At 36.9% G+C, this 25,251-nt stretch overlaps 1 protein-coding gene across 3 annotated transcripts in view; it reads left to right on the top strand.

The window, feature by feature from the left end:
- PPP3CA (protein phosphatase 3 catalytic subunit alpha) overlaps positions 1–25,251 on the top strand; it is a 312,138-nt gene that overhangs the window by 268,042 nt on the left and 18,845 nt on the right. For all 3 annotated transcript variants that reach the window (XM_045820033.1, XM_045820032.1, XM_045820034.1), the window contains 2 exons: positions 5,539–5,664; positions 8,308–8,382. In XM_045820033.1, coding sequence (XP_045675989.1) covers positions 5,539–5,664; positions 8,308–8,382 — 201 coding nt within the window. The remainder of the gene's footprint in view (positions 1–5,538; positions 5,665–8,307; positions 8,383–25,251) is intronic.

Genomic DNA, 25,251 nt, shown 5'->3' with positions numbered 1-25,251 from the left:
CCTCGCCCCTATTTTAAAACAGCTGTGGAGTGTTGAGAATGCCTGAGGTATGTTGGGTGCATTATAGTTAATAAAGGCTTTCAGAAAAGGAGCTTTGTGTGTCCCTTGACATCCGACTGGAATGTGCTGAGCTCGTGATTTGGGGAGCTAGTCAGTGCATCTTGCTAGCAATATTTTGACAGCTTCCCTTAAATTAGAAGCTTTCTTTGGGTGTTTCTATGTTTGTCACCTATTGCCCTGTCACCAGCTTCCCTGATGATAGCAACTGTAAAGAAAATGTTGAGAAATGTTATTAACTTCTTATGAAATGTGGGGTTGTGTGTCCATTAAAATTTCCAGTTTTAAAGTAGGCAAGTCCCCTTTAACTTATGTATTTAGATGTGACCTAACCATTAGTGCATGGCTCAGTAGACTGAGGAATGGAATCAGATCTAAATTCTGTTCCTTGGGTTTCACTACATCCTGGGCCCTCTTTGTGTCATTAGAAACAATAGAGGTTCAGTGGCCCTTCCCTGTTCCCAAGTAGGACCAGGCCCTTGGTCACTGATTTTGTATCTTCTACATAAGCATGTCTGACATGCTTGCAAAAGGCCCTACAGGTACAATAAGATGATTGGACTGAGTAAAGGCATAACTTTGAGACCATAATTTTGGTCTCAGAGAAGAATTAGCACTCAGGCCTCCAGATTCATGAGGATTAGTATTCTTTTCATTATACCACATTTTCTTCCGAAAATTTGTTCTTTATGCCTGCACATACTTGAGAAGAGCCTTTGTTTCTGTGCCTGCTCTAGTCTGGCACAGACTAGTCTGCTCTAAACTATGATTACTAATGTGAGGTCTGAATACATGTCATAGTCCCTCTCTGGGCCTCTGACACAATTGTTAAATGACACTTGGTCATGTGGACAGAGTTCCTTGATAGGGGACTTTGTTCCTTTTTCCTCTCTCTGTTTCTCAGACAAGGTCTCAGGAGGTGGTCTCAAGTGATTCTTGAAGTACAACCATCTGTATTATTTATATTGCACTGGAGATCAATGTCTTGCAGGTACTTCAGAGAAGAGCACGTTGTTAGGGCTCCAGTGGAGGGTTGTGATCCCAGTGACGGTCAAAGGCAGGTGGCCGGGGGCGCAAGATGTGGGAGGAGACAGATGAAATGTTACCTGTGAATTTTGTGGGTGCAGATATTTGGAACTGTTTTGGTTTAATTTTTTTCATCTATTTTTGTAACATATTTGTTATACAAAACATCAAAATTCATGAGCAACTTATCAGTTAGGTTATTTGAGAAGTATTTTTGCATGAATATTTTATGTTGCTGAAGAAAAAAAGAATGTGTATTGTTACAGTTGCATTTTTAAGCTATAGTAAAATGGTAAAAAAATTCTATTAATGCCCTCTAAAATTACTGAGAATATTAACCAGTCATTGCACTAACGATGAGGTCTTGTTCCAGAGTTCATCAATGGCATCAGATCTAGAAGAAATCATAAGTTATTTAGACAAGTCCACGTAGTTGGATGAGGTCATTGAGATCTAGAGACATTTAGTGACCATGGGTCTCATGAGTGACTAATGACAGATCCATCTAGCAGTCCCAGTACTTGGCCTTCCAGTCCAGTGCTCTTTTTAGAAAAAGAATAAATGTAGAGGGAGAATTTGTGTCCAAAATTTGGTAGGCATTGAATGATTTATGTCATTAGGGTAGGAGTATCATGGAATGCTGGAAAGATCAGGGACGTTAGATTCAGGCCCACACTGACATTTGCTGCTTCTCAAGTGTGGCCTTGGGCAAATAACCTCTCTGTTTGCTTATTTTTAAATGTAAATTATAAGAACCACTTTTGAGAGATATTGTGAAGATATGTGATTGTTTGTAGAGGACCAAACATAGTGCCTGGTATACAGCAGATGCTTAGTAAATGTAGCTGTTGTTAAAATTTATTATTTCTGCTGTTAATGAAAATAAAATCTGACACAGTATTGGCTTTATTAGTAGGCATTCAGATAAATTGTATTGAGCAATGTCAAATGAATAAATGCTTTATCTCACCAGCTGCCAAACAAGCATTTTAGCTGCTGCGCAACCCTTACCTTCACTTGCGAATTTGTGTCCTATTTTATTTGTCTCAAACTTGTATGTTGGCAAAAGCTAAAATGTCTTTAATTATGAATATCATATTGAAAGTTAAATTAGTATAACAGCTAGGGCTAGAATTCATACAAATTTATGAGAGACAAAAGGGAAAGGTGGAAAGGCAATGAATTTGGTGTCAGTAAAAGCTGAGTTTAAATATGAGTGAGATCAGCTCTGGCTGGTGTGGCTCAGGGGATTAAGTGCTGGCCTGCAAGCTAATGGGTTGCAGGTTCAATTCCCAGTCAGGGCACGTACTTGGGTTGCAGGCCAGGTCCCCAGTAGTGGGTGTGTGAGAGGCAACCACACATTGATGTTTCTCTCCTTCTCTTTCTCCCTCCTTTCCACCCCTCTCTAAAACTAAACAAATAAAATCTTTTAAATAAATAAATAAATAAATAAGAGTGAGATCTTCTACTTGCATGGTCGCATGGCCTTGAGCAAGTCACTTCACTTCTCAGCCTCAGTCCCTCAGTCTGTAACATAAGGGCAGTCACACCTGCTTCTCAGATTTGTAGGGAGGATTAAATTACTTATTATATAAAGCCTCTCCCGTTCCTGCAGGGCATTACAACACTTAATTTCCTTCCTTTTGCTCTACTAACCTTATACTAATAAAAACTGGGAGAAACTTAGACAACAAATTACTCTTCAGAAAGACGAGTTAGAATGTTAAACCGTGTTTGGAAGGTCTGAGGCGTCAACTCCTGTTGTGAACATGCAGCAGACCTTCCAGAGCAGCGCAGGCCTTTTACCACGGAGCCGGTGCTGGGCAGCACTTAGCAAAGGTGGGAAGTTCTTTACCCCTCCCATCTGGTGGATGAGAAGCACTGGTACAGTCGCTTGCCATGTTGTTTTCATTTTACATGTTTTAATACAATGTGAGTGTGTCCTTAGGCCAAATGACATATGGCATAAGTGTGAAGGAGAATGGGTTTACAGAAATCCATGCAGAACTCAGAACTCCACGGGAAGAAGAGAATGACTCCCTTTAGGTCAGTGTTAACTGCACTGTCTGCAGTTCTTGTCCCCAAGGTGTCTGTAATTCTGTTTCCTACAATTCCCCATTGGTCAGGCAGAAACATGATTCAAAGCAAAGACCTGATTTTTCTGCAAGCTGCTAAAACTCTCAACATATGTTTAGGCTGTAATACAATATATGTAGTATCCAAATCCTAGAAAACTATGTACCCTCTCCATATTCTGCACTGATCAAACCTGCCAAGAAGATTAAATTAGTCCCGGACCACAGCTGAACTGCAGCATTGCCATGGTGGCATGTTGCAGAATAGGGCTTAGCAGGATGAGGAAGATACTCAGGAAACCATCTCATATGAGAAAGGGTCAAACAGGGGGCTTGGGAGACAGGAGATAGGACATAGGTCTGCCCCAGGGTGACTGTTATCAGGAGACCTCCCACCCAAGGCTGACCCTCAGCTGCAAGGATTACCTGGCCCTGGTGTTCCATGCACAGTGGCACCCAGTTGCCTCTGTGGCCTTAGAAACCTCAAGGGCAGGATTTCAGGTGGCCCAGGTTGGGGCCAGGCCATTGGTAGAGGCAAACATCTCTGGAGAGGCTCATCACCCTTGCACAATGATGTGTGGGGCAGGGAAATCTGGGGGCCCTCGTGCCCTGTAGGAGCAGCATCCCTGACTTCTCCATTAGATGCCAGAAACTACCAAAAAGTCTGAGATGCTTTTGGGAGGGTTACAAACTGCCCTGGATGAAAACCTCTGCTCTAAGGAAAATGAGCATCTTCATGTTAAAAACAAATTTCCACCAACACCACAAGGAAGGAATCCACCATGAGAGGCAGCAGAAACAGCAGGCCAGACATTTCAGATGTTGAAATTATCAGAATATAAAATAACTTTTATATGCTAAGGAAATAGAAGATCCTTAAAAATATAAAAAAGGGAATTAGGAAGAATTTTACTGAAAACCATTGTAGGGGAAAGGAAATACCCTGAGCATCATGCTGAAATGGTGGTATGTGCCCCACAAAGAAATGGAAAATCTGCCGTAAGTTCTTGTCCTTAAAGAGAGGGGCTTTGGGCATCTGCATACGCACATAGGATAGCTGTGGCCAAAACTGAGTGATAAATGCAGTAGAGGAGTGTAAGTCAAGGGCTTTTGGAATTCACCAGAAGAATTCAGAAAATACTTCACTGAGGGCATAGTGTTGGGACCAGACACCAAAGAATGGGAAGAATTTGGATATTCAGAGGTTTCTGAGAAAATATTCCATGTGGAAGAACAAATGTAGGGTTATGACACAATGTTATGTTCAGATATCATTAAGAAGTGATATTAGTACAGATCTTAATATAAAAGCTCAAACCCAGTAAACTTTCCGTTGCTTTTCAAAAATAGATTTTAAGGGCTACCTTTGTTATTTGTAACCACTTGCTACAACATGCCCTTATATAAAAGTTGGTGTAAAAATTAAAAAGTAATGAAATAATTTTTCTATATTTCAGATCCCTAAACAAAAGCAGGAAAAAAAAATCTTGTGACAATATCTAGGATGTGTTCAATAATCTCCACTAATAAAATGCTGGTTATGCCATGATAGGGTAATCAAAATAAAATGTTGTCAAAGTTCAGTCCTAACAATTCCCCACATCTTAAAATTGTCTATTCATAGAAAAAAAATGACCCCATTAAAATAGGTAGCTTTTCCTTCATTGAAAGTACTCACTGAGACCTACTACTCCTGTATCAGGGTTACTAGGGAACGAATTTCTAAACCTGAGTAGAAGTGAGACGCAGAGGATCTCTATGTGAGGCTATGTGCAACCTCTATAGACACCCAGAGAGCAGAGTGGGGAGAGACAGATTCGTTTTCCTAAAGTATGGATGATTCATCCTTTTCAGAAATCAAGGATGGAGCCAGTCACCAGCATAGTATTTTTTGCATAATTCAACCCAAATATTTACTTTATCAAGTCAAGAACACAACCTAATTTAAACTGTTTTGTATACATATCGTGAGTTCTACTGGAAGAAAGCATGTCTTTTAAAAAATAGAATAAATTCTATACAAATACTTGACACTATTAAATTATGTCAAAAAAAAACTAGGACGGTTTTACTAGTGTCATCAGTTATTAACTAAGATCAGAATGTTCTTGGACTCAAACGTTTTATTAACTATTTTATATGAATATTTGCCAAATTACAATACCATTTCATATTTAGTATTTATGTATCATACAGTTACACATTACATCAACTGAAGTTTTAACTCCATAAGTACTGTAACCATTCATGATTAATTAAACTATTTGCTTTGGTGTTGAACTCAAGTCAAACAGTTGAATTTTCTTGATCAACCAAACCCATGTGGAAAAGCAGAAATATGCACTTGTGAATCTAACATTCTTCTTTTTGTTATTTTCAGCTGCAGTATTAAAGTATGAGAACAACGTCATGAATATCAGGCAGTTCAACTGTTCTCCTCATCCATACTGGCTTCCAAATTTCATGGATGTGTTCACTTGGTCTCTGCCATTTGTTGGGGAGAAAGGTGTGTTGTGGAATCCCGAAGTACTGTTAATGCAATGGTGGAGGAAGGAGAGGAGATAGGGCCGTTTTACCATGAAGCACTTTAACCCACCCCAGCGATTCTCAGCCACTGTGCCACACACAGCACACACAGTGGGTGCCGCAGGGATGTTTAAAACATGCAGTGCCTGACTCTGTAGTCGGGGCACAGGCCTCTTTTCTTCATACTGTTGAATAAAAACATGACAACAGCCAACACAATAATAGCCATCTGGTGCGAATGAGTCAGAATTATAGCTGTTTTTTGTCAGGTCGGCAAAAAAATACATTTCTTGTGTGCTACAGAATTTTAGTAATTAGCTTATATTGCCCTAGATGTAAAAGGTTGAAAATCACTGGCCTATCCAATAAAACTCAAAAATTATACCATGAGAAGCATGATTTGAAAGTGTCAGTGAATATCCTATTAACAGAATACAGTGATTGAATTAAGGGACAATAAAAGAAATATGGAATATTAGTAGAATTAATATAATCACAGAATAATACAACTCAAAAATAACAGACATAGTTTTAATTGGCTTCAAGTCATAATGACTGCCTTTTTAAAAAATGTCTTTGTATTCTAATTTAAAAATGCTATTTTATTTTGCAAGCTACTCGTAATTAAAACATTGAGATAGCAGTGCTGTCCTCACATTTCTATGTTAGGAGTAACCACTGTATAACAGTGATTAGTGACTACAGTATTTTGAAGGACAACATTTACAACAACAAAATAGTTTATTAAAAACATAGTGGCCATGACTATGTTACAAGATGAGATAAACTTATACTTAAAAAGTTGTCTATTAATTGCCCCAGAAGAACTGGCCTGCCTTCCTTCCTTCCCCTTTTGTTTTGAGCTTATATTTTTACCTAAACCTCACCAAAAGTTTGAGAAAGGGCCCGCAGACAGTGGGCTTGCGCTTTTGCTTCAGGAGGCCTTACGGTGATGGACGACTGGTCCTCATGCGTCTTCACACGCAAGGCACGGAAAGGTGAATGGCATTGTGATAAAGACTTGTGTTTGCACACACTTCAGAAAATGATGTCCTTTGAGAGGGTTACAGAGAAAAGCTACACATATTCCTGAAATATTTGTTTATTTATATTAATATATGTAATATTTACTTTCCTACAGTATTTGGTTTTTTCTTTAAATGCATTTCCTTAAAATGACGAGGAAGTTATGAATTGTCAGCAAAGAAGTCTTTCCTTTGTGCACCAAAATATATCTGATGTGAATTGTAATAGTCTCTGGTAAACATCTCCAGTGCTATACCGTGTCACCGTTTTGTGGCGCTGACCAGATCACAGACACTAGTGTCACGCGTATGTTCCCTGGAGACACAGCCAGTGCAAATCTGACAGTGGGCACCCTTTGAATACCCTTGAATTGAGTTGTTTCCATTAGTTATTCAGAGTTTGGACATCTATGATAAAAGAGCATAGTAATATAATTGTGCACATAATTCACTTTTCATAATTAAACTGAAGCTCTGGATTAATGTTGGCTCCACTAAAGTTTTGCTTTTTATCATATATCTTCAATCCAGAAGAACTTTGATTTTAAAAAGTAGCTCTGGAAGAAATGGTGGACAAGCACTTTTCACCTTCATGGCAGAACCCAACCTGATTTCTAAAAATGTTAAATGTAAATAGTATGCACATTAGTGTAAAAGTGATGCAGTACTAATTTTTGTGTACAACACTTTTACAGGATGTATTTACTCAACTAAATTTCTTATTAAACTTACCAATCTTTATTTTTAACATATTTTAATAATAAAATATAAGAATGTTGACATTAAAATATTCTGTTTTTAAATTAATATTCTCAAAACGACTTGAAATATACCGATCAATCAAAAAATTTATTAAACACAGATCACATATGCCTGTCACTCTACTGGGTTCTCTAGAGAATTAAAAACATAAAAAATAAATTTAAAAAGAGATCCCACATGTACTTAGACCCTGCTGAACAGAAGTCTGTAATCTGATTTAAATCTAGATCTCATTGTACAGATAAATATTCAGCCCTGGCTGGTGTGGTTTAGCAGATTGAGCACCAGCCTGTGAACCAAAGGGTTGTCAGTTCGATTCCCAGTCAGGGCACTTGCCTGGGTTGCAAGTCAGGTCCCCAGTGGGCGGCATGTGAGAGGCAACCACATATTGATGTTTCTCTTCCTCTTTGTCCATTTCCCTCACTAAAAATAAATAAATAAAATCTTTTAAAAATAAAAATATTTGTTAAAAAAAGAAAATTCAGAAGTATCCTCCTTCATAGATTTATCGTATATTCATTTTCTCCATAGATTCACATCCATATATATTCACATCCACATATTTATCTATTGTCTATTGACCTATAGCTCATAAACCTTACCATTAGATTTTGTACGTGTGAGCTAATAATTTTATAAACATAGAGTCTACATAGAATTATAAAGCCTCTTAACGCTTATGACCTAGATTTTGTAGAAACTGCTTTGCAGGAGAGTCTATACACAAACCAGGTAAGAAATGTTATCGCTGAGTTTGCTTATTAAAAATTTCAGAGTAATAATTAAGGTTACAATAGAAAATCTGGACATTTTTTGTTTTGCTTTCTTCTCTTTAGTGACTGAGATGCTGGTAAATGTTCTTAACATCTGCTCAGATGATGAACTGGGGTCAGAAGAAGATGGATTTGATGGTAAGAGGCTTGAACCTTTGTGCAAATTTGCCAGATTAATTACATGGTGTCTCATAGCTAACCCTATGAATGAATTTCTAAGATTTGGATTTTTTTAGTTATATGATTGAGATGAAGGAATATCATTTCTGTTTGCTTTGAAAAAATACAAGAAACAAAAACCATGAGAAAATTTTCCCATTACCCTGAAAACATTAAGTAGTGAACTGTTTTAATAACCATTTTTCAATATTTCACATTACTAAGTAACTTTTTTGGACTCCTTGATTTAAGAAAATGTGATCTTTTATTTTTTCACAGATGTTATCATTTACTAGGTAACTTTTAATTAAATGTGCCCTTTAAGTGAGGTTGCTCCTGTCACTTATTCAAATTTTGATGTCTATGATGAAAGAAGATATTTACATTGATATGTTGGTATTTATGTCAATCCCAGCATTTTCTATATCTCTAATAAGTAATAAAGAAGCTATTAGGTTTTTCAAATTATTGTTGTTTTTTAAGATGCTGTTCATATTCAGTTACTGTAGAAAAGTATGCTTGTTCTGTAAAAGACAAAGATTGATGAGGTTAAAGATGAAGAGAAAAATTACTCTGGTCCTTATAAAGGTACCCAGAAATGAATGGAAAGTAGCAGGAATGTACTTAGTGGAGGAAAGTGTGAGAGCACACTTTATGTCCGTGGATGTTTAGTGAGCACCTGTCCTGTGTGGTGCACTCAGGGGACTCTGAGATTCCTACGATCTGATGAAATTACAGTCTGGTTAGACTGACTAATACATAAACAGCTGGTACCAATAAAATGAGACAATTTGTAAAATAAAGGGTGAAGTTGCACGGGAAACAGATACTGTGGCAAGTTTAAATTGATAAAAATCTTTACCTTTAAAAATTGTGCTTAAGTAAAAAGAGAAGAGAAAGTGGCCCTTTCTGAAAGTTGTATCTGAACAGCATGATTTAATATTCACTTGGGTTAATACGAGTTACATCTCTAAGTGCAAAATACCTAATGCTGCAGGCAAAAGTAAAATCAAAGTGTGTACTCACTCATATAAATTTAGTCTGTATACTCAGGTAAATTTAAAGTAGTACAGTTATGCTTAACATCTTACAATTTTACTCCTTCTGTAACTTTTCCTGTCTCCATGTACTACTCTCTAGTCATACATCACATTGCAAGGGGGCATACAACGTAAGGAAGGAGAGAGAATGAATATATATGTATATACATATATATGTGTATATATACACACACACATACTTTTACTAGGTTAGAATTATGTAATAAAAACTTAAGTAAATATATTTATATATTTTGGAGTCTTTAGGAGATCAGTGGATATTTTGTGCTTTACCAGATTCTAGATGTTCCATGTGTTATAGTCACAGTTTGCTACTCTTCACTTTTCCATGGACACTGATGTCATTTTAACAGATAAGATAATATTTTCATGATGGCAGAAACTTTTTTCCTAAAGGAGGATACCAACCTGATGAAATATAAATCTTAACATCAACCAACCTGCTTCAATGCGTGCCTTTCCCTGTCTTCCTTTTATTCCTCAAAAGAAAGTTCAGTTAGCATTAATACAGTGATACTCCATGGTTAACAAATCTCTGTTGTAATTAAGTTCATTGGACAAGAATTATAATGTAGAAAATATAATCAATATGTATCATATTGTGTAGAATAAGTAGACCTGCATGGGTTTGTAATTATACATTAATCCATTTGCTCAGTAAATATATATTGAGTGCTGACTATGTGCCAGGTATTGTATCCAAAAGTGCCTGCACATTTCAACAGTACAGGTGTTCCCACACAGTTAAATATTACCAAGACTGATTGTTTACTTCATTTAAAGTGAGCTGTTATTACCCACTTTCTCATCCACTTACATGAAAGGACACATTTTGTGACTTACTCTGCTTTAAAATAATCAGTTCAATCAGTGTGCTCTGCTCATCAGCACTTGCTTTTTAGCCTGTTATTTCCAATTATAGAAGTGAACATCCTTTTCAAGACATTTGGAAGAATTTTCTCTCTCTGAGCAGACCACTGAAATCTCACTCTGCCACATTTATTTTTTTTCAATTCTTGACTGGATCATATTACTTTTATTTTTTATTTTTGGTTATTGCAGGATTCTTTTTTATTGTATTTCCTCCATTACCGTTTATCCCCTTTATACCACTCCACCCCGGCCCCGCAGACTACACTGTGGTCCACAGCCAAGAGTGCTTTATCCTTCTTGCTCAACCCCTCCACCCCCTCACCTCCCCCGCCCATTCTGTAATCATGCTCTCCGCCACATTTAAATCTTATGTCAGTCCTTCAGAGAAAAAGCTATGGCCTCTAAAATACGATCTTTAAGCTCATATCTCATATATATGTCCTCTTGGGGGAATAAAAAAGAAAGCAAAAATATTAACTAAAAGTACATTTAACTTAAGATATATTACATTTCGGAGTACACAACCATCAATGTTCTTTAGTACTTTCTTTAATATGACACAAAAGCTATAGAAAGGTGCTTAAAGAACAACTTGTAAAACTTCCCAGAACTCTTTGGCTCTGTCTGGAACTGCAGTTTGTTGAAGTTTCTTTTTCTTTTTTTGGTGATATTATTTTCAACCTTAGGATAAAGTTTCCAGTCCTCCTATGCCCCTCCTGCATGCAGTCTACAAAGTCTGTCTCTCCGGGGGCTGGCTCTGTGCTCAGCTTATCGGGCTGCTGGGCTTACTGGCTACAGAGGTGAAAACAGAAATCAGGACAGCAAAGGGCTTAATTACAGCTCTTCCTTAAATTTCTTTTTATTTATTCTAAGGGTAGCTGGATAGGGGGATTTTTCTGTGAGTCATTTGTCTAGCCCTTCTCAATGTTTTGCTGCATATTCAGTGTCAACTGAAAAGTCAAATGTAGTAAGATGTCTTTACACTCCACGACTGTCTTTTTATCTTAGCTTGAATTCTTAGTGTCTGTAAAATCTGTAGAAAATAGGGGTGCTTCTGATTTCCTTGAGGAATGAAAGGAATGGGATTAATTTTGCTTCTTTTCCCTAAGGTTCTGTCAGCTCTCTTTTACCATTTAAAGATGGGGACAGTGGCTACCACGTGATAGCTATCATTCTGTCATCTGTATGTATTAACTGTACTTATTTTACCTTTGGACCAAAAAATTTTATAAAAATATAATTATTAACTGTCATTCATATATATGTATAATACACATATATGTGTGTAAATTCATTAAATTCATTATACATATATATGTATAATACACGTATTATATATATTATTCACTAAATTCATTATACACATATGTGTATTATACATATATATGTATAATGAATTTAGTAAGAGATTTGTATTATCTCTAATCCTCAAACAACCTGTTGATGTGGATACTATGATTATCCCTATTTTACATACAAAGTGGTTAGGACTTGGTGAGGTGAAGTCCAAGGTCACGTAGCTAGTGAGATAAGAGAGCCTGTACTCAAACTAATGTGTGCCTTATTCTCAGACTCTTGAACTCTTCACCAACTGTGATTACAGTGCTTGAAATCTTTTTCTTTGAAAGAGCATGATTCCTTTTTTTAAACAAAACAACATACATAACTAAATATATTTTAGTTCTGTTAAATATACTGTAAAATAAATAAATAGATATTTTGCATTATCATTTGGCCATGAAAGTCAAGTAAGCGGCAAGTGTAACAGAATCATTCTGTTCCTTAAACCACAATTTACTCTGAGAAGTCATGTTGCATGGTGTTAAAAATTTTGGTGCCTGAGCAAAAAAGTCTTCTGGCTTTTACCTAGCTTTCTGCTGGGTGGAAATCACATCCTGCATCTCTCCCGCTCAGCTTCTGCCTTACAAAATAAAGGGATTTGATAGTCTGTCCAGAAAACATTTGCTGTTTTCAATTGGTCTGTGGTTCTTTTATGTCAAAAGTAAAATACAAAACTTCTATTATCTTTTAAAGTCTTGAAGCAGTTTAATGCCAATGCATGTCTTTTGAGCATCTAATTTATATGTATTGGGGTCTTTGTTTCCTGTTTCCACTTCTGATTTTGGACGATGATACGATAATCTGGTTTCAATTTGGAGTTGGTATTCGCCAGAACGTTTAGAGAGGGAAGAAATCCAAGTATATGTCTCCCATTTGGTAGTTGATTGTCATTAATGAAGAAGACTTATTTCAGACCAAGGATGAGTGAAGGCCTTACCCCAAGGTCGGGGTCGGGGGCGAGGGGTGGGAGGTGGGAGCTGACAGAAATCAGGCAGTTTGCATCACAAAACCTTCTTTAACGCGTGTTACTGTACTGAGGAAGTCAGGAGTCCCAGTAAGCATTGGAGACCTAATGACAGTTATGTGAGTTAGAAATATTTATTTGGAACTCTCTTTTAGGCCCTAAAGTCTTAAGACTCCAAGGTCACTTTTTTTATATGTATATACAAATTACATGTGAGACTGATATGTAAGTCTGGCTAAAGACTTGTGGAGGTGAAACTGAAATCCTTTGGCATAAGAAAGAAAAAAATAATAAATATATATTCCAGCCAAATATAGTTTCAGGCTGTACTGGAAAGACTAATATTAGATTAAAATTTATGTCTCTTTCTTTCATCTAAAGAGTAAACCACATGGTGAAACTCTCATCCTTCATCCACATTTTTGTCTTATCCTAATGTTAACCACAGGCAAGGCACCAAATACGGGGTCAGAGCAGCTCCTTGCATGCCTCTAAGAAACCATCAAAATTGTATACGAGAAAATTATCTCTCATCATCTGCTTTGAATTACTAGATGATTCTTCACATCTAATATCACGGGTTCCAGAGTATCTCTCCACTTCTTTCTGTCTGGCTTTAAAAAGTTATGCAGAACTTTTAGAAGTTCAGATTTGGGAATTGGTGGAAGTAACACAGCATCTTATTGGTCTTTGAGGAATACTTCTATAAAGAGGGTTTGGTTATATCATTTTCTAACAAAACTGTATTTATTTACCCACGTTGAATGTTCAAGATGAATTTCATCTTAAAACTCCTCTACTTTGCGCATCCGGCAGCACACATACTGAGCCATTCACGTAGAGTTCTTGTGGCCTTTGTTGTTATTTCCAAGTGAATTATTTCAGCATTCTATATTTCAGGTTCCCAATCTGAAAAAGAAAAGGTTGTATGTCCTATAATGACAGTTGGAGAGAAAATAGCAAATTTTAATATAAAAATAAAAGTATATAGACATACCAGAAAGCATGGCGGTAGGACTCTTGTTTTGTCAACACCCAGGTGTAACTCCCAGTTGGTAAGCAGGGGAGTACCCTAATAAAAGCATTTGAGAAAAAGCAAATACTTCTTCTAAGCTTAGAAAAATGTTTGGAAAAAGAACCAAGGATAAGCGGGCTATAATTTAGAACCTTAATAAAGTATCTGAGAGTTGTGGTGATTAGGTCCGAACAGTGATGGTGTTAAGAATAAATTAAAAAGGGAGCTCTTCTGAAGAGCCGTCCCAGCCAGGACTTACCAAGTTATAGCATCAGTGGGGCTAAGGAAACAGAGGTTGATTTGGATGGTTCATCCTAGGTGCCTCAGAGGATGAGAACATTTATGGAAAGACTCGTCACTTTCAGGAGAAAGATGAGTTTGGTCACAGATAAGAGTTTGTGTGAAAGTGACATACATAATTCTGGAAATGTCCAAGCCGATTTGGAAATGGAGTCGTGGAAATGGGGAACAAAATCTAGGCTTGTGACAGAGGTTTGGAATTAAAAGCTGCAATTAAATCTATTAAGAATGAAATAGGCCTCCAAAGTTGCTTATGTGGAAGGAAATATCAGAAAATTGAGGACGGATCCTTAAGGTTAAGTCTTCTTGATGAAGTTGGAGAAGAAAGATAAACAACTGAAGGAGAACAGCGTAATCAGGGAGAGCACAAGAAGTAGGATTGGTGTAGCAAGTTCAGGCGGCAGCTATTTGAAAATATATGCGCCAAGTGCAGGAAAAGACTGAGATAGAAGCCTGGCAAGGAAATGAAACACTAGGATATAACTTTGGTTATCAGATATCAAATTATTGCAAAGAGGTAAATAGCAATATTTATTTTATTTTTATAGTTGCTAAAAAAGAAAATTGAAGTCATTTAAAAAGGCCATAAAAATAAAATTTAGAGTATTTCAGTTTTACTCTTGTGTTATATTCCTGTGTAAAATATGTGTGGGATATCTTCTCTGTGTAGTCAAAGGCAAACAAACACGTGGTCTCTGCCTTTATGGAGCTGGGACTGTGGTGCAAGAAAGAGCCCACTTTAACTCTGCGGGTCTTACAGAGGATCGAGAGGGTTGGGGAGAGGCTGTGAATCGGGATGAAATATTTCATAACTAAAGGAGGACACCGAATGCATCATTTTTGTCCTCTTCAACCACCTACAAGGAAAAGAAAAGCACTTTTATGTGTCTCATTGCTGTGGGAAGCATGCCCATGCCAGAAATTCATATACTTTGCCCAGGAAATTATATACAAAGATAGGTATCACTTTACCAGTTTTACATTGTCTTATCTTTTTATAATAACTGAATTTTCATGGTATAATTCAAGAAAGTAAAAGACATTTATAAAAAGATTATTCAGTATTTTGTCAAAGGCTTTGTAATTTGCTCTCCAGCTCTTGTTAACTAACTTCCAGTTTCATGTTGATTTCTTTCAATTATTTAATATTTTAGTGTGTAATTTAGAAGCTAAATCACTTTTTGATATTGTAAATGCACTGTTTCTACTCTGTACTCTTTATGGTACAGATAACTGCTTTTTTTCATCATGGTTTTATGCCATAAAAAAGAAACAAATTTGATTATCCAGTGTATCATTAAAACTGAAACATGTCTAAAAGGCATAGGTATACTCTACTAGGGAGTAGAGTATACATTCCCATCATATTTATGGCTTTTGATGGTTTGTTTGAAGCCTTGACAAACCAAAAGGTGCCTGGTGTTAACCATCATATTGTAATCAGTATCATCAAATCTGGCTTATCATGTTTGATAACAATAATTAAAATCCCTTTAAGTTGCTAATTGAAATGATACAGTAACATAGACATTCAGAGTACTATTTTATCCTCATATTGTACCGCCATGATTTTGTACAAATGTGTTTTTTTTTTATTACCTGGCATAATTCTCACATTGCATATAAGTGCAGACTTTGTAGAACAAACTGTAAGTTAAAAAACAGCCATATCCCTGTTACAGCTAGTTGGTTGATAATAGGATAACGTTCACCATTGGCTAGAATATTATGCTCGCAGTAAAATAATGCTCTAGAGAATACTTCACATTTATATTTCCTGAGACACATGTGTTATGCACATATACAATATTTTTACTCAGTTTTAAAAACCATTGATACTTGTAGCACATGAGCCTTCCATCAACTCATGGTGACATTGACCAACTTACACTAAACATTAGCTATTGTATATCTGAGCATACACTTCAATTAAATGTATTTGTGCAATTTATTTAAGAAGGAAACCTATGTTATATAATAAGAGAAATAAGCATGCACTCTATAAACCTTAATGTACAAGGTCTGTCCAGAAGGTATCCAGCCATGTAATACGAAAAATAGAGACAATAATTGAAGATGCAAGATACAAGAAACACTGTACATAGGACAATGATACCTCAGTCCCCTTCAAAGTTGGTACCTTGGGACCTCACACAGTTCTCCCAGTTGCTCTCAGATGCCACATCATATTTTCCTGAATCTCATCTATGGTCTGAAATCTCTTCCCTTTCAAAGGAGATTTTAGTTTTGGGAAAAGTCAGAAGTTAACAGGTCACAAATCTGGGCCATAGTGGGGCTGAGTCCCTGACTGATTTGATGTTTCAGCACTGTGATGTTACACAGTGATATGTAAGGAGGTGCATTGTCATGATGAATACCAGCCACCAGTGTCCCATAGCTGTAGACTTCTTAATCATCTGAATAGTTTCCGCAGAGGAATGTTCAAGCTTAATGCACAATTTGATGCAAACTTGTTGCTGTACTCACGCAGTCAGTTTGAATGCAATGACCACACAGTACACATGCTCATTCAACGGCATCTACCACCCCCACTGACTAGTACAGTGAAATCATCATTGTTCACACACGTGCATTCCAGGCCACTCTCCTTAGCTGCCAGGTTACATCACTGTTTCACAAATTGTTCTCATTATATTAACAGTGGCTGGAATTTTTGGGCAAATCTTGTATTCTTTATTTGAAAGACATTGAAGTACAGAACTTTTTTCTTTAATAAGGGCAGAGATGTTGTGGATATGTACATGTGTGTACCTTAGAAAGTCATCACTGCTCACCAGCAAGGTCGAGGTTACTGTGAAAAGGCCTTCTTCACTGAGGGAACTATAGTAGCTAGTGTCAGCTTACCGAAAACTAATGCCTTGAGAAAAGAAGATACATTTTTCTTGTGTCTTTGGCAGAGCTTTTGTGATTCTTCCTTATGCTAATGCATTTTATAGGTCCAGGTTCCCAACCTGAAAGTTGTACTTCTATCAGAATAAATAATAATTGATTAAATTGCTTTAGGCAGATTTAGTGTTACGAGTCCAAAGTTTGTAAAGCATCCTTTTTAGTGGAATGGTTTGATCTCTGATGGCAGATTTGAAGGTATACAAAAAAGTTTAATAAATACTCAGAAAAATCAAAATTTTAAAATATTTTTATAATGTAATGTATTTTGACTCTTTTAAAAATGTTTTATTTTCTTTTTTGTCATTACTCTTAGTTCATGAGAAGCTATAAAACTTTTCTCCTAGTTTTTCCTGGAACTTTATAGAAATTTTGATTCTGTTTGGTCAGCCTGTCTTTTGAGAAAAAAAAATTCACATTTGTTTCCCTCAAAGCAAAACCAGCATCATTCTGGCTGCTAGCATTCTCCCTGATGAGTTTGCCATTACCAGGCTCCTGCCTGTGGCCTGATTGGCACAAAACACAAATGAGGCCCCATTTAGGTAGCTTGGTAGTAATGAAAACCACACAATCAATCTTTTAATTTATAGTAAGAAATGTAACTGTTAGCAGAACTGGAATACTCTTTTCTGCACAAGCATTTTCTTGTTCTTAATAATAGCAAACATTTTTGAGTGCTTATCATGTATCGAAGGTCTGTGCCTTAGCAGGTAGCACAGTACCTGGCATGTGTGCTTGTTGAACGTTGAGAAGGAATGAACGCATTACTTGTTTCTTGCTTCTGCTCATGTGTGTAGTCACTCAGACAGCTGTCACAGTGGTGAATGCTGGCTCTGGTCACCATTTTCTCGCGGGTGACCATAGGCAAAGTTTACCCTTTCTGTTCCTTAGAATCATCATTCTAAGTGGTGTTCAGGTCTCTCCATCTGGGAACCGTCCTGCCTCTTTAAGTTGCCTGTGCACTGAACATTGATCAGAACCTAATGCTCATTTCCCTGTTTTTCCTTCATGGACAGAACCTTGCTGCCTCCCCCATGGACTGACAAAACACACAGCCTAGGTCTTGAATAGCGACATAAGACTTTTGAGTGACTTTGTTTCTGATAAGCTCAATACATGCCAGTGCCTCAGCCACCTTCTGCTGTTGGATGAAGGAATTGCATTAATTCTTTAATTCTGCTTTTTTATTGTGCTATTAAATGGCACTCAATTAACTTTGTATCTTGGGTATAAAATACATGGGACTATCAAACAGTATTATACTTGTTCATTTTTCCCTTCGGTTTTTGTATTTTTAGAGATAACATTAAAATATTTTAGTATTTGGTCAATTTATAAATATGGGTTCAGAATTAAGTTCTAGTCTGAATGCATTTTTCTAGCACTTATCATGCAGGTACAAGTAGGTACTTAATAAATAGCTTTTTAACTGTTACAGCCTTATCTCTATCCAGAATAATTTGTTATAAATTACACATTCAGGTATTATGATTGTTTTTCATTTAGACAAAAAAAATCTGCATTATTCACTTCACATTTGTTATGTCATTCCATTTTGCTTTTCTCTCATCAGTTTATAAAACTGATGTGTTTTTATCATGAAAAGAGGTCCATTAAAGTAGGATTTTACATGCTATTTCTTTCCTCTTTGATAAATATAATAAACTGAAAAAGCCTGTGTGAGGCATAGGCTGACGATGTGATAATTTCTTGAAAAATCAACAGAAGCTTCCTATCTATGTGAAAGTTTTTAATTTCCCCCCAACTTAGAATTATGCTTATAGTCAATTTCTGTGACTCGACTGAGAAGTCATTAATGGATAGAACAGTGTCTCAAAGAACAAAAGTCCATGGAATCAATTAGAGCTTGTAAACAAAAGTAACTTTTAACTAAAAAGAAAGATAATCAAATAATGACTGATACTTAACACTTGTAAGTAGTCTGTGCATTTTTGAGACTTCCTATCCAAAGAATTAGTTAATGTTTTATGACAAGAGAAGTGGGGGAAAACATAGTATAGGCTATATTAGCCCTCCTTAAAGTCCATTACACAAGAGAGACATTATAGATACATATATATGGTCAGGGAAAGAAAAGACAAAGAAAAGACAAGGTTTAGGGATTATATAGCATATGGTTTGTCCCTGTAGTTTTATACGGGCCAGTTTGGAATACACATTCTCAAATGTGCATATGTGTTTTGAAGGATCTTCTGTTGCTTTCAAAATGGGATATAAGACAGAATAGCCTTATGCCAAACATCACACCACTGGAGGTTTTATTACATGCTGAGATTTTAGCTGAGCTGAAAAACATATGTAAGAAATTCAGAATAGTATGTACTTTGGAGTGAGTGGCCATCATGTCCCTGTTTTACCACTTGTGGATGTAGAGTATAGTAAAGATCAAAATTACAAAGGTATTCCAAGTTTTAGGTTGTAATCTTCAAAAAGATTAATTTTTACAGGGATTTTAAAATTTTGTTATGCTGAAGGTGTTTTCCTCTGCCTAATAGAATAACCTACATGAGCATGCATGCAGCTGTTTTGTGTGGGGCAGCCCCTAACAATATCTTTGGGCTAAATTTTAATCAGCCCTGACCCTAAGTGGATGAGCAATGTAGGTTTCCCAGGTTATGCTGGTCAAGCAGGTCTTCCAGCAACTAGCAACTCTAGAAACTGAGCAATCTAATTCTTAATAAAGCAGCAGTCTTCATGCCAGGATATCCAAACACATTTTTTTTTTACATTCTCAGCTCCCATGAGTCCTCTCGCCTGAAAGCTATCATGGGAACTCACCTGAGTTGGAGGCTACAGGCCTCATCACAGCTCCTCCTTCCCCCCTCAGCTTTTTCAGTTGCCCACTCCCATTTTAATAGAAGGCACAGGTCTCCCTAGACATAATTACTCTGAACATGGCTGTGAGATGCTTCGTACTGGAGTACTAAACAGAAACACGTTAGAAAAACTCTGAGTCTAGGAAGTCTTCTTCATCATGGTAGTGCAAGCTCCCTCTCATCCCTATCATTAAGGGATGCATTCCAATAAAATTTTATATGCTTTTAAAATATTTGTAGACATGTGTAATATATCAGCACTATGCAGTTCAATCATATACTACTAATAATTGATAATGATTACAAAGGAATTTTTGAACACTTAGGGCCTTATTGTCTCAGGAAATTTTTAAAAATACATTTAGTTTAAATTTCTCAACATTCTTTCATAAAAACACAGTATAGCAATAAAATTATTTTAAAGTAGAAATATATGATTCACTAGTATAAAACAGGGAAATTGAAATGGAAATATAATTTCACAGAAAATGAACTAACATAAGATTTCTAAATACCAATTAATGTGTTGTTTATGGACTTTTGTCTTTTAATGGACGATGGTGGGATGAAATTGCTAAGATACTTATATGCCATTGTTTTTAAAAAGTGTAATCTTAAAATGACTGTTCACAATATTATATATATATATTCTTTACAGGTATTTAAATGTGGGGGGTGGCAGTTGTGCTTTTGGAGGACATTCTTCCTGGATGCATGGGTAATGAAGGTGAAGGCTAGTTTGGACAGTCTCGCATCAGAGTGGGTACAGTTCACTCAGTGCTTCCGGCGTCGTCCCTGAATCCAGGACACAAGTGCCTGGTGTTCTAGGACAGTTGGTGAAGCTCTCACCACACTCATAGCTGAGGGCAAAACTGGGTGGACCTCTAAGTTACTTTTGGATAACATCACTTTGCTGGGATATAGAAGCTCAATATTTGTTATTGGTAAAGTAGGTTAGGGAAAGAAAAGACAAAATATGTAAGGTTTGGGGATTGCCACAGGGTTTGGTCCCGTAGTTTTTTTATAGGGGAACAGGCATTTGCCCAAATAAGACAGTCTGTATACTCAAAATTTCACCATCATCTAAAGTTTTTAGAGGCATCTGAAGTCGTGTTCTGTCTTTGCATTCTGTCTTGTATTTCAAAGGTGCTGATTTTGGATTGAACCAATTTTTGTCTTTAATGTAACACTATTAAAGATATTTCTTATTCTCATTACCTTATGCTTTGTTCCATCAATAGCCTGCATTCAAATTCAGTAATTGCTCTTTTCACAAAAAAAAAAAAAATTGAGGCATGTTTAAACTGCTTAGTAATAATAATCCATGATAGAATTTTACTTTCAAATAGAGTAGGTTTTCTACAGAGGTAACCTTGGTTAACTTTTAACAAATGTGGAAAAGTGATGAGTTTTCTGTAATATTTTCTTAGAGTCAGAAATAAAAGTTAAAAGAAGTTTGAAGCTTATATTTTGCTGATAGGCTTTAAATTTCTTTCCTTTGAAAAAGTGTAAAATGTTAGTGTATATGTACACTTGAATGTTTTATTGTAAAACATATGGTGCGGGTACACTTGTATTAGCTATGAGTCCTTGAAAGAAGGAAGCATAACTGAGACATTTGAGGCCAATATAATAATGAAAGGGAAAACTGCTTTTCCCATTAAAGAGAAAACAACTCAATAACAAATTTTAAAAGCCTTTTCACATTCTAAGAATATATTTGAGTATGAAACTTGTATATAGCTGATCATCTTCAATTCTTATCATTGTAAAAAGGTATTGAAACCCATCGGGAATCTACTGGATTGGGAGTATAAAATACCTGACCAGTCCCATTTTCTCCTGGGGCTGATTGCAGAAGGTCAGGGGGCAATGGCACTGCCCCAGAGGACGTTTTTCTGCCTTGCCTCCTTCAGCAAGGTCATACATCCCCCACATAATGCAAAGAGTGGGGGAGATGGAGAGCCCTCTCTTAGGGCCTTCCCAAAGCTGCTGTCTTTTCCCTCAAAACTAAGCTCTTCCAAGTATAGTTTTATTTTTTGGTGTTTTATTACAAGGTGTTTCAAACATACAGGAATGTTGAAAGAATTTTATAGTTGATACCCATCACTTTTTACTATTAACATTTGACTATATTGGCTTTGCCACATAACTCTCTTCCTACCTAATTATTTTAAGTTTTTCTTTCTTTTTGGTGGGGGGTGGGTGAGTGACAAAGTTCGTTTTATCTCCAGTGACAAGGGTCAGTTTATTTCCGCTATGTGTATGCTAACATCTAAGCTCCTATTTCCACACACTGCTGTGCTAAAGCCTTTACAGTTCAACTCCAGGCACCTCCCACTTCTCTCCTCTCCCAGCCTCACCCAAGGTACCCAGACTCCACCCACAGCAGACTTCTCCTCCCTCATCTGAACCTAACATGGAGCACCGAGGCCTCCGAGTTTGAGGATTCTCCTTCTATGGAGAACCCTCATTTTCTCTACTCTTCATTCTTCAAGATCCTTCAACCATCATTATTTCAGTAAACATTTTTCTCATGCCCTCAAGCAGTACCTCCTTCCAGAGGTGTGCTGGTGAATGTTTAACAACCTGTTTACCAGGGGGACGTGGCCCTGGTTTGTGGCATTTGCAGATTTCCATGGTATAGATTATTCCTTTCTCAGCAGCTGATTTCAGGCTCCCAAAATGAAGTTCCTGAGCGTGGAGTTCAGAAGGCATTCACTCAGTACACTCCCACTAGCTGACAGCAGCAGCCCCCTGCAGTTGCACTCTGATGTTGGCACAGTCCATTGTCAACATTCACATGCTCTCCTAAAGCAGAGACCGTGCTTTGTTCTTGTTTCTGTTGGTAGCAGTTGGCACATGGCAAGCCACGTAGGATAGGATTCACAAGAACACTTGAGTGAATGATTTGGGTAATAAATTGTGTGCTACATAGTACTTTCCACACACCCTTCATTTAGTTAAAACTGAGGAATTTATAGCAGCAGCTCAAGGGGGTGGGAACTGTGAGCAAGGACAGAGCCAGCACCTGTAATGGGCAGCAGATGTCCATGTGGTAAGAACCTCTCTTCACCTGACACTGGGCCCCTCGTCGCTGTGGTGCTACTACGGTTTTTGAGTTCCCTTCAGAGGCTGAAATCACCCTGTGAGGATGTAACACTCACTCAGCAGGCCGCTTGGCATAGATGCCTTTACACAACGGCATGAGAAGTCAGCAAAGTGCTAAGGTCAGGAAGGACACGTATTAAAAGCACATCTTTAAAGATCCCCTTGTCTGTACATTAGCCTCAATTTTTTGAGGAAAATTGAGTATGCAGGGTTGTCTAGATTTTAGAAATAGTACCATAGTGCCCCAGGCATAAAAGAATATTAGAACTTAAAAGTTAAAGAGTGACAAAAGTTAAAAAAAGAAGAGATAATTGTTTGAATGGCAATACAAAATGAAATTTTACTTAAAATTATTAATTTTTTAAACATAGAAAATGCTGCCTTTCAGTTTTGGACTTCCGTGTTAAAGTAAGTGAATATATTCTTAATGATAAAAAATAGCTACCACAGTTTTTCATGTAAAAGGTCTTTTATGTGTCTTCATTATTTAATATACTGAATTTTAATTTGAACTGCTGTTCTACATTTTCACCACATAAACAGAGCAAGTACCGAGAGTGTTGAATATGACATTGTATTTTCATGTTGCAGCTAGCAAAATTCTAAAAAGCATGCTATTTGCCTTATCTTTCTGTTGAATTGTGGACTGTGAGGATTTGCATTGGAACATCAATAGTTGAAAAAGAGTTTTCATGAACTCTGACAAATAACCAAAACCAGGAATATCAGTACTAAATATATAAAGCCTTTATATCTGAACTTAAATTTATCCTGCTGTTGTTCAGCTCCTTTGAGTTCAATTATATATCAATTCAGATGTGTTATTTGAATATTTTAAATGTTTGTAGTGTTACAAATGTGTGGTATTGGCTTAATTCTGATTTTGGTTATTTGGAAAATGTTGACTTGTAAGCCTAGGATATTTGAGACATTGGTTTTTGATGGTTTTTCTTACTGTTTATGATTAGGTTATTTGAATTGTTTAGTAAATATACTCTAATTTTATAAAAGGAGTATTGAGGAACCTAGACAGAGTTAGTGTTTCCCCATAAGAACAGCGCCACTGTCTGCAGAGCGCCGCTGCTGCTGGAAGCACAGCCGTGACGGCGTTAAGTAGGGTGTCTGCTGTGTGCTCTCTCGTGGGTCATCTGATGTGGAAAGAAATAAGGGATGATAAACTGGCTCTGTCAGAGTGTTCATTTTACATTTAAAATTTCATATTTATTTGAGCAGTTTCTGAACATTGGCTAATACTGAGCTCAAAAGAACAACTCTACATAATTTATTTCACTTCCATCTTAGTGCCTTGCTTTTTTTTTTCCCTCTGGTTATGTTTTTTACAAGTCCTGTATTGAAAATTTTCTGGGAGATTATCTTTCTGACATATTTTATATATTTATATATTTTATTTCATATTCCTCTTCTCATTTTTCTAAAATATATACAGTTTCTATCTAGACACTTAACAACTCCTTCGCGCTGCTTTTCTTGTTGTGCTTCTAAATATAGTCACGATGTTGGGAGCTTTCCCACACTTTCCGTTCTTTGTGTCTGTCGGGTGGATTTTACGATCTGGCTGTCCTGCTTGCTGCAGAGGGGCAGAATCCCTCCCCTCCCTTAGCACGTCATGACCTCTGAGCACACTGGGTCAGTCGGGCTGGATAACATTAAACATAGAGTAGTAAAGTACAATGTTAGACTGAACGCAGCATTTATCTGAAAATGTATATATAGGAAGAACATCTTAAGGAGAGTAATTTCCGTCCCAGTTTTTTTTTTCTTTAACAAATGTCTTTTAGTAGTCTCTTCATCATAAATTATGAAAAATCCAAGCACAGAAACTTCAGACTTTTAGATGGCGTTCAGGACAGAACTTATTCTATGAAGAGTCTTAATTAGAAAACATACATTATAAAAATTTCTAAAAACACAGAGTCAAGTTTGAGGCAGGCAATCCTACACACCCACCCCATCCTCCCTTCCACTGTTCCGGCCAGTAGAGTATCATTCTAGCAACCAATAGTGAAGGAGAATCCGTGGTTCCACTGGATCATCAGAGAGTCTAGACTGGAGAATAGCTTTTTCCCATTTGGATTTAAACTTACTCTACTCATTTGCAGGCAGAAGAGCAGGCAGAAATAGTAAGTACTGTCAAACAGCCATGTTGAGAGATAATTACCACGTTGTGGTTGCCACAAAAGAGAAAGAAATTAGGAAAAATACAAGCTGTTTGAGGGCTTTCAGGTCAGAGGAGAGGTGAGAGGAAGGCAGCTCACTGGCACACACCTGGGGGACACCCATGGGCAGGTGAGATGGGTCCATATTAGCATCACTCTGACAAATTAACCCACTCACGAGAAGAAAACCACCCATTATGTTCTTATTTCCTTGGGGTGGAGAAAGGCAGAGGCCTTTCCTCCAGGCATTTATAAATTGTAT

The sequence above is a fragment of the Phyllostomus hastatus genome, unplaced genomic scaffold, assembly GCF_019186645.2.
Source record: "Phyllostomus hastatus isolate PE091 unplaced genomic scaffold, TTU_PhHast_1.1 phas_scaffold_39, whole genome shotgun sequence".
Lineage (NCBI taxonomy): Eukaryota > Metazoa > Chordata > Mammalia > Chiroptera > Phyllostomidae > Phyllostomus > Phyllostomus hastatus.
This window is presented reverse-complemented; position numbering and strand designations above follow the sequence as displayed.